Below are 10,386 nucleotides of genomic sequence, written 5' to 3'. Positions count from 1 at the left end.
CAGATCGACCCGGAAAAAAATTTTCTTATAGAATGTGGCCTGTAGAATCCATAATTTCAAACAGTTCCAAGATTGGGCTACTAGATCAAAAGTTACAGCCCTTTTAAATTTTCTTTCGAAATTATGGTTTCTAGTCCATAACTTTTGATTGAGAAGTCTAATCGAAAAAGTACGAATTGTTTTGGATTCTACGCACCAAAATTACTAAGAGTAGTATAGTATAGCCGATTCAAAATCAATGTCACTGGAAGGTCAAACGTAGACGTGGGTTTGAAACTCTGTTAAAATCAATGTCACAACCACTTTAGTTTTCACAATCGACCTATTATCTACAAGGCAACGATCACAACTACTTAAGGTCCTGCTTGACCCAAGTTCAGAACCATTTGACCTTGACGTTAGCTCATAACCACTTTCGTTCAGGCAAGAACCGCCGTCTACGTTTGACCTTTCAGTGACATTGATTTTAACAGAGTTTCAAACCCACGTCCACGTTTCACCTTCAGTGACATTGATTTTAGCAGAGTTTCAAACCCACGTCCACATTTCACCTTCAGTGACATTGATTTAGCAGAGTTTGAAACCCACGTCTACGTTTGACCTTCCTTAGCAGAGTTTCAAACCCACGTCTACGTTTGACCTTCCAGTGTCATTGATTTTGAATCGGCTATACTATACTACTACTAAGAAAAAGTGTTTTCCCGAGAAATTTTGGTGTAGTCGATTTTTGGTAAAAAAGGAAGGTTATACACTGCCTTTTTTTGAGGCTCGAAAAAAACATTGTCTTAGATCGACCCGGAAAAAAAATTTTCTTATAAAATGTGGCCTGTAGAATCTATAATTTCAAACAGTTCCAAGATTGGGCTACTAGTTCAAAAGTTACAGCCCTTTGAATTTTCTTTCGCAATTGGTTTCTAGTCCATAACTTTTGATTGAGAAGTCTAATCGAAAAAGTACGAATTGTTTTGGATTCTACGCACCAAAATTAATAAGAAAATGTGTTTTCCCGAGAAATTTTGGTGCAGTCGATTTTTGGTAAAAAAGGAAGGTTATACACTGCCTTTTTTTGAGCTCCGAAAAAAAATTGTCTTAGATCGACCCGGAAAAAAATTTTCTTATAGAATGTGGCCTGTAGAATCCATAATTTCAAACAGTTCCAAGATTGGGCTACTAGTTCAAAAGTTACAGCCCTTTAAATTTTCTTTCGAAATTGGTTTCTAGTCTATAACTTTTGATTGAGAAGTCTGATCGAAAAAGTACGAATTGTTTTGGATTCTACGCACCAAAATTAATAAGAAAAAGTGTTTTCCCGAGAAATTTTGGTGTAGTCGATTTTTGGTAAAAAAGGAAGGTTATACACTGCCTTTTTTTGAGGCTCGAAAAAAAAATTGTCTCAGATCGACCCGGAAAAAAAATTTTCTTATAAAATGTGGCCTGTTGAACCCATAATTTCAAACAGTTCCAAGATTGGGCTAGTAGATCAAAAGTTACAGCCCTTTCAAATTTTCTTTCGAAATTGGTTTCTAGTCCATAACTTTTGATTGAGAAATCTAATCGAAAAAGTACGAATTGTTTTGGATTCTACGCACCAAAATTACTAAGAAAAAGTGTTTTCCCGAGAAATTTTGGTGTAGTCGATTTTTGGTAAAAAAGGAAGGTTATACACTGCCTTTTTTTGAGCCGAAAAATAAATTGTCTCAGATCGATCGGGAAAAGACATTTTCTTATAGAATTTGGCCCGTAAAATCCATAATTTCAAACAGTTTGAAGATTGGGCTACTAGATGAAAAGTTACAACCCTTTGAATTTTTTTTAGAAATTGGTTTTTGTCCATAACTTTTTATTGAGAGGTCTAATCGAAAAAGTACGCACCAAAATTAATAAGAAAAAGTGTTTTCCCGAGATATTTTGGAGTAGTCGATTTTTGGTAAAAAAAGGAAGGTTAAGTATTCAAATACGAGTACTATGCGAAGAATTCGAATACTTCTCAAAGTATCCAAATACTTTGCGAAGTATTCGAATACTAAATATTTGTGAAAGTATTTGAGTTAGAAATACAAATACTGCTTCCATAAAAGTATTTATTTTTCATTTGTCTATTATATGTCAATTATATCTGTCATATGTGATATATGAAGCAGTCTATTACGCCCAAGGGCATAATGAGAGGGCATAATGGATTGTCATCTCATTATACCCTCAAACGGCCGGTCAAATTGATTGACGGAGTTATATTATGTAATAAAAAGGATGCAACTTGATTCGTATGAAGCACTTTAATGTTGGACAAACAATAATCATGACAATTGTATATTGTTAATGCATTCCTTGGAACGATGAAAAATAAAATGTTGTATGCACCTCAGGCATTACTCAATATTTAACCCTCGGGCGACTTACAATCCCTCGGGCCGGAGGCCCTCGGGCTCTGTCGCCCTTGCCATAAATATCGCCTTAATGCCCTTGATGCATAAATAACTATTAGTTACAAAGTATTTGAATACTAAAAAGTATTTACAAAAATTTAACTCGAACGTACTATAGTATTTTTACACGGTCTGGAAAATTCGTACATTCGTTGATAAGGTGTTTGTTATTGTCAAGTTTAGCTGAATCAATTTCAAAATGTTCAAGAATTTTTAATTTATTGATATTGTCAGATTGGTGTAGCATTTTGGTGTTTTCGAGTGTGATAATATGGTTTGTTTCCAGAGAGCGGGTGCCTATTGCAGGTTTGGGTCTATTGTTTTTGTGTTCTTTGAATCTTGTTCTGATATTGCGAGAAGTGAGTCCAATGTAGGATATATTGCAATCATTGCAGTGGATTTCATAATTATTTATTGTACTCACCCGTTTTCTTACAATATATACTGTAACTTTTTTCAGCACGGCCTGATGATGGGCAATATCATGCCCGAAATCGATCGCCAATAAAGAATAAAAAATAAGATTTGCCTGTTTTTTCCTTATACTTACCTAGAAATTACTTCACCGACAAAAAAATGGAAAACTTCATAAAAAAATATATAGATCTTGTATTATCATAGATCACCCATAACTTTTCGTGTTCTTCGGTCAGTAATGTAAATTCTTTTCGTAGTTCATTATATTTGGCTTTAATTTCGATTTCTACCGTATGAATTTTATCTTGGACACTCTGTATCTTATCTTGAATCATACCTCTGATCTGGATCTATTTTAGCTTCCATGCCTTGTTGACCTGTTTCTATTTTATTTTAGACTCCATTCATTGTTGACCAGATTTGACCCTTGCTTTCATTTCAGCTTGACCGGCTTTCATTTCTTGCATTAATTGCCTCAGTTGTTCCATTTTTCTGGTCACTACATGCATAAACGTTCACTAATTGTTCACTCAAAAATAACACTTGACACTTGACACCAGTGCAACGTAAGTCGTATTGCGGTTAGATAGCGCGGATCTATTTGTTGAAGAACAACATTTTCGTATTTTCCTTGCAATTCACAGACAGTATAAACAAGTAACTGAGCCAAGTGCTCTTCTAAACAATACTTTCACTACTTTCATTGCATTTAACTCATCTTTTCTATATTGAGAAACACTCCAGTAATCATTTTTTTGCTGGTTGCAACAATTTAAAACCTTTTCTTACACACACCCCTTAAGACGCTTACTTAAACCATTTGCACGAATTAAGTGTAAAATCAAATTACAGATCCTTCAAGGTTTTGAACTGTAAATATTGATTATTAAAAACAACCGATTGAACCATCGAATTGAAACCGTTTTTTTATTCAGTTTTTTGCATTTCTTGGACAATTCTTCCATAGTAATGCTCATTTTTGTTTACACCATCTGAAAGTAGATATTTCAACAATACAAATATTTTTGAAAAAAGTGTTTATTAACATTCTTGGTTGAAGATGATGTACCTTTTTACGTTGAACATCAAAATAAAATGTTCACAAAAATAAATTTTGGTTCAATGCTTGTTAAAAGGTAAGCTTCCGATAAACTTTGTGGATGGAAAAAACCGAAAATATCCCTTTATTCGAAAGGAGGTTACGTGAAAAGTTAATAAATTAATAAATGTAATCTTTTTCCAGGTTTTTTTGCCTCTAAAATAATTAGCGGAATATTCGAATATAATCTGACACCACACACGTTACCACACGGTATACGAATGAAAAATGAGAGTAACAAATGAATGTTTTAGTTTCTTACCTATATTTAATAAATTGAGCGTAAAGTGTACCAAATCTTGCTTTTCAATAAATATCGATAAAGTGACCGTAATAAACATGACGTAGGTAAAAAAAGTAGAACTGTACTTTGATAAGTAGTGCCAAAATATTGATATCTTCCTGGAGTTTGATTCCACGGGATACATTCCAAGCAACTTTAAATAGATAACGATCACAGACAAAAATACCTGCACCATGATATCGGCTACAAAACCTACACAGAAATGCCAAATTGGTTTTACAAACGACCAATTTATGTAATTGTATTTCTTAAATTTTGATGTGCGGATTTCTAACGAACAAAGCAGGTGCCTTGAATTATTTTTAAAAATTTAAATAGAAATTACACATTACTGGTGCGCGGGTACGTAATGATTACAGCTCTGATCAATTTGATTTAAGAAAGGGTACTAATTCTACCGTTTAAACAGATGGCAATTTGAATCGCAATTAAACAATTACGCCACTAATAATTCCTCTGCTTCTGGTGGAACTTATTATTTCGGAATAAACGAAGCTTAGGTAGTAGAAAAATGAAGTCACCGATTCAATTTCGACACTATAATTTTCTTACATAGATTAATATGTATTCTTGAATTAGCAATATTCTTATAGAATTTTCGATAGCTTCAGTATACCCCTCTAATATCCTGTACATTTCTAATATTTGTTTTTTTAGACTTATATAAGAGTAGGATTGTTGGTTAAGGTGGGGAGGTTCCTAACCTTTCTTGGGAAAAGATAAGTAAAATTGTGTTGAATCAGCGTTTTCTGTAGGCAGCCCTAGAGTTGGCGAACCAATGAAAATTAAGAGTTATAATCGTTTCGTAATTCATACTCTAATATCCGGTGTCACGTGAAATTTCGATAAAGAAAACTGTTAGCAAAGTTTGATAATATTTACGTTCATTTTTGTACCGCTAAAGTTAAAATTAATCAATGTGAAAATTTTAGTGAAGGTATTTCCTAACCATTCAACCAAATTTCAAGAACAACCCCTTAAAATCGAGCTTACATCAATGCTCGTTTCTTTTGCCAACTCAAATTTGTGCTGGCCAGGAGAATTAACAACTGAAACCTGCAGTTCAACATCAATCATCAACGACGTCCATTTCCAAGAGCTGTTGTTGCAGATAATTTCATATATCCGGTTTAAGAATGCATCCAAGAAGTGACCTGTTAACTACCCCAGAGTTTTGAGTCAACCGGTTAGCTGTAAGAACTCCAGGTTTCCACATCAAGAAAAAATCACCCAGGAAAGGTTCGATATAGAATTGTTGTATGATTTTTGAAATTTTAATCGACTGCTTTACGATCCGTGAGAAAAAGAAATTTTTGACCTATTACTATTACCATATTAAAGTTAAACTGTAAATGAGAGTTGTTGAAAATTATGTAAAATTATTGTTTTGTTTATTCGTATTCTTATCCAAAGAAAGCCATGATTTTGTAACCAGTCTTTTCAGATCAGGATCAAAATCCAATTCGATTTAAATTTCATTATAAGGGAACCAAATTCAGAGGTCATTTATACGTTAATTCGTCACCGTAAAACGAATTTAGGTTGCATTTAAAATGTAAATTATTGACGTTTCAATTTGAAATTATTAATCGATTTAGTATGCGTAAGTATTCTCAACGTAGAATTTAACTATTCAAATCTTTGCCAGATAGAACTTTAGTATTTAGATCATTCCTGTCTGTATGTATGTCGGCAATTTTCCAAGATATCTGATCGGACGGATTTTGTTCACATTTTCGATGCGTATATATATGGCATACGGAAACAAAAAATAACAAACAGGCTGGATGTAAAAAAATCAAACTTTTTCCGAACAGCTACATAAGATTTATATTAAAGTATTTTAAAGACTTTATTTTTCTCTGTACAACTACAAAAATTGTGCCAGGTTTTATTACAAAAAAAATGAGAAAGAATGTCAAAGTTAAAAAACTAAAAAAAATTTTTTCAACGCAATATTTTTATTAAATTATTCGCAAGACTTTCTTTTTCGGTGTACAACAAAATTATGTTACGTTTTATTATAAAAGGGCGGAGAAAAATGTCAAAGTTAAAAAACCATTTGGCAGCTTAGTGCGCGGTTAATATTTAGGATGAGTGATTGCAAGGGAAGTTCGGTCGTTGCATTCTTTTTTGGTTTAATGTTTAATGCAACTAACTTAAGATGAAATATCAATACCTATGTTAAAATATCAGATCAAGATGTATATATACTGCAGTTTTTATTATGGTTAATTAATATCACAAAGTTAAACACTAAAATCTGTGTTAATATAATACTGTTAAAAAAAGGAGAACCTGACCCATCTCATCTGTAAACAGATCGCCGACAAAAAAGTGGGTCATTGACAACTTAATGAGGGTGTCGGTGCCCTCTCTACCTACATTCTTATTCTAATGTGCCGATTGAAGAAGGAGCTTTGTGTTTACTGACTTTAGACAATAAATGAATTATGTATTAGTAATAAGTATTAGCAATAAACACAAAAAAAGCGTGCGAAGACATTAAACGGTGAATACTGCTTTTTGGTTTGAGCTAGGAAGCTATTCTGTCAAAAATTTGGTACATTTTGTATGATACAGTTTTCTGGTTACTATTACAATTACACTTTAAGTAAAAAAGCTAGGTAATTTGTCAATCCAATTATTGCAGCAGGGCTTCCGCTTCCGCGGCAAAATTTAGATGATGTTCTATTTTTTAATATAAATATTTTGGGCATTTTTGAGTTATTATTTTATGACACAAACAGGAAATTTGTAGGTACTTCCTATTACTCATATTTAGCCAGTTAGCATCGGTTAGTTGTACGATATATATCATCAAACTTGCGTATCCCAATGATTAATCGCATGCAAAAAAAGCAATAAAAATGCAACACTCAAAATGACTATATTAAAACACGAAATAGCTTGGTACCCATATTTAATAATCATAATTTATCCCAAAAGGCCACCTAGGAGTCCTCCAAGTAATGACTCCAAAATTTGAGCCAGAGTACAAACGAGACCTCCAGTTGTAATAAACAGTCCATTTATGACGTCTGCCAAGCCACTACAGGTAGTGGGCATAAGCCCCAGTAAGCGTAATAGTTCATTTATAATATACCTCGCGAAACATATTTTTTCAGATTGGCTAGCTGTGTTGAGTTGCAAGGCATTAATTTTTTGTTTGATTCGTTGTACAATACAGTACGCTGCAGACATTACTTTAGTAGAGCATGTGGAATCTGAAAGAAAAGATGAGTAAAGTAAATAGATTAATGAAATCGTCATCTTACTGTTCGTTTGTTGCAATTCTGACGGTATAATACAAAGTGCTGCAAAAGTTAGTGATAAAGCAAGAACTCTGGTGTTCATGGTGGCACTAATTAAAAAAATTGTGTTCGGTAGTTAGCTTTTATACATGCGAGGTAGATGCACATTATCCATATCAAGAATTAAACACTGAGTTGCAAATATTTGTTAAAACGTCTGGATTGATATGGTCGTTGAACTCAAAATGTTCCGCAAAGAAACATTCACTGAATGACATACTTGATTATTTTTACTCAAAAGTTTTTATTAATTTTTTAATTTTGAAACTTGAAGGCGCGATTTCTTGGTAACTGGTAAAACGGTGGTGTAAATAATGAAAATGCCTTCCAAATTATGGGTCATTTGACCCCTAGTCCCATGCACGCATTTGTGAGGGTTGCAATCCCTAAAACAGAGTTAAAGTTGCAAGAATTATATTTGCATAAAAATTGGCCCCCCTTGATAATATAAGTGTTTAGCTGTTTGCCAAATCATTTATTTTGCCGCGTCTTCTGGAGATACTAATTTTCGGGGGACACCTTGTAGATTATAAAAACGGGCAACACATTTTGTAATCAATTTCTCAACGTGTGTTGGTTTAACTAGAAACATATGTCTACGCGGTAGTTGTTTTCAAGATTGATAAGCCTTAACTTTTAAAACATTTGTTTTTCATCGTGTTTAGTATGTAATTAATGAAATACATTTCCTAGGTGAATGGAACTTACCCTACTAATAAATCTCCAACGCTTTTTTTTGTACAGTTTTTTTCAATATTTGTTCTTAGGGGTATAACTGATAGAAAATGTTAATTTCAATTTCGAAAGTGCCTTTAACTACAATAAGCAATCTGAAAGTTCGGGTATTTAGAACAACATGTTTTTGCTAAGAAGGCAGATAAGCATTTCCAATTTAACACAGGAAAAAGTTTCTACTTTAATTCAGTAAAATACATTTTCCTTAAAAGGTGTTCTTTACAAAGATTGAAACCTGACGGTGCGGCGGTAATTAGACTGTCAAATTATTAGGCCAAAGCGGTTTGGTGCAATAGTTTTGTCTGTAAGTCCTCTACCTTCTCGAGAACGACGAAGGTAAAGTTGTATAGTAGAAGGAGTGAGGGTGATGTATGGTACTTTGTTAATAGTGTAAGGGTGTTTCTCTGTATTTGTTCTAAATCTGTATTATACGGTAGTATGAGGGCATTGTGTTGTGGTTTACTTTTTTTCAATAGAAGGTACGAGTGAGTTATTCTAGGGGGTCCAATGGCAATTCGCAACCATTTTACTTGTTTGTTCCGACTATATATTGATTTAATTTAGGAAGCGATGTCACGTCTAAGATTACCTTTCCCAATTGTGACTCAGTACTTTCCTACTCCTGTTGTCAGTTGCCATTGTATTTCCTTATATCTTGAAGTTGATATTTCTTATTCCGATTTCATTTTGGGTCTATTAAGGATGCCATTTCAGAGTTTTTGCAGACTTTAATTTTTTGGGGTTATTTAGCGCATGGTAATAGAAAAGTCAGCAGTAGTTGGTATAGAAAACGGTTCCTTTCATTGAGACTTTTAATTAGAATACCATGAAAGATAAAATCAAGGAATATGCTACCTACTGCAAAATTCCAGGACTGTATGACCATTCCCCTAGAAGTACTTCAAGTGGATCCGGACGGACAAAACGAAAACAATAACACATTTTTCGTTTTCTTAAAAAATGTGCTAAAAAGGGCGGACAGATGGTAGAGGTTTTCATGGATTTAAAGGCAGTGTTTGAAATAGTGTAAAGGGAAAAAATATGGAAAATGATGGAAGAAAATAGACAAAAAGTTTAAGGACAGAATCAAGGAATTATATGAAGAGACGCTAATGAGAGTAAGGATAGGAAGGAAAAAGTCTAAAGTGTTCTGCGCATATAAAAGAGTGAGAAAGAGATGTCCACGTACACCAACCGTAATTTCTACAAAAGAGATACGAAAAAAGTTTTAAAGTTAAAGTGGAGGGATCGTAATAGGAAGAAGACATAATTATGGTCCCTGGCATACGCGGACGACACAGTGATAATGGCAACAGAGGTAGAACAGATGAAGGAAATGATGGGAAGAATATAAAAGTATTGGGAAAGAAAGGGAATGGAGTTAAATGTCGGAAAATCGAAGATGGAGAGATTTGGAAAAGAGGGGGGGGGGGGGGGAGAGAAAACGGAGAATGGAAATGGAGGGAGAAAAAAGTAGAGGAAGTAAGAGAAGAATATACTTAGGGTAGGTACCAAATGCAACGAAATAATGGGGAAATGCTAAAATTGCGGGAAGTTCGTCCTGGAAATTTAACAATGCAATTAGTTGAATAAAAAAATTGAACTTTAATCAGCGGAAAAATTACATAAAACATAAATTATGTTATTATTTTACAACTCAACTGCAGTAGAGTCAGGCAATCGGTTACTGGCGAATAATCTAAAACAGAATTCTTCCTTATTTAATTTCTCGGCTTCTGGTCATCATAAAAAACTGGGACCACTTTAAAAATCAAGTTAATTAAGCGCGCTTCATTTGAGTATAGGTTTCCTGCAACACATCTGAGTAGCTACCGGTATTTCTGCTCACGCAAATGGCCGCACTGAAATTTCTAAATTCGATAGCCGAGTAATGCCTATTGTTATAGGGAATTTCGGGTCAATCGCAAAAGGTTTGCGATAATGAAATAAACTGCACGACCTTGCAGTTTTAATGCTCGTTATCGCTTAACATTGGGAAACTAAAATCGGTTATCAATGAACGAAGAGAAATGAAATCTTACAATGTTAATTTTCTCTCGCCTTCCAAAGGACGAGGCTTTTAGAGGCTGC

The 10,386-nt window shown here is 33.8% G+C and overlaps 1 protein-coding gene across 1 annotated transcript; it reads right to left on the bottom strand.

Annotated features, from left to right (window-relative positions):
- Positions 1-7,159: 7,159 nt before the first annotated feature.
- On the bottom strand, positions 7,160-7,704 carry LOC116162903. Its single transcript, XM_031476672.1, has 3 exons — positions 7,525-7,704; positions 7,353-7,473; positions 7,160-7,298 (listed from the first exon to the last, which is right to left on the bottom strand). The coding sequence occupies exons 1-3, from the start codon at positions 7,601-7,603 to the stop codon at positions 7,184-7,186; spliced, it is 315 nt and encodes a 104-aa protein (XP_031332532.1). The 5' UTR covers positions 7,604-7,704; the 3' UTR covers positions 7,160-7,183.
- Positions 7,705-10,386: the final 2,682 nt, after the last annotated feature.

The sequence above is a fragment of the Photinus pyralis genome, unplaced genomic scaffold (genome assembly GCF_008802855.1).
Source record: "Photinus pyralis isolate 1611_PpyrPB1 unplaced genomic scaffold, Ppyr1.3 Ppyr1.4_LG2, whole genome shotgun sequence".
NCBI classification, from domain to species: domain Eukaryota; kingdom Metazoa; phylum Arthropoda; class Insecta; order Coleoptera; family Lampyridae; genus Photinus; species Photinus pyralis.
The sequence above is the reverse complement of the archived record's forward strand: the minus strand, read 5'-3'. Positions and strand labels throughout refer to the sequence as shown.

Excerpts from the sequence above, each read along its gene's own strand:
- LOC116162903 (XM_031476672.1), bottom strand. The coding sequence starts at position 7,603 with ATGAACACCAGAGTTCTTGCTTTATCACTAACTTTTGCAGCACTTTGT. Across the intron at positions 7,474-7,524 it reads AGAATTGCAACAAACGAACA|ATTCCACATGCTCTACTAAA; the intron begins GTAAGATGACGA and ends CTTTTCTTTCAG. Across the intron at positions 7,299-7,352 it reads GAAAAAATATGTTTCGCGAG|TGGCTTGGCAGACGTCATAA; the intron begins GTATATTATAAA and ends CACTACCTGTAG.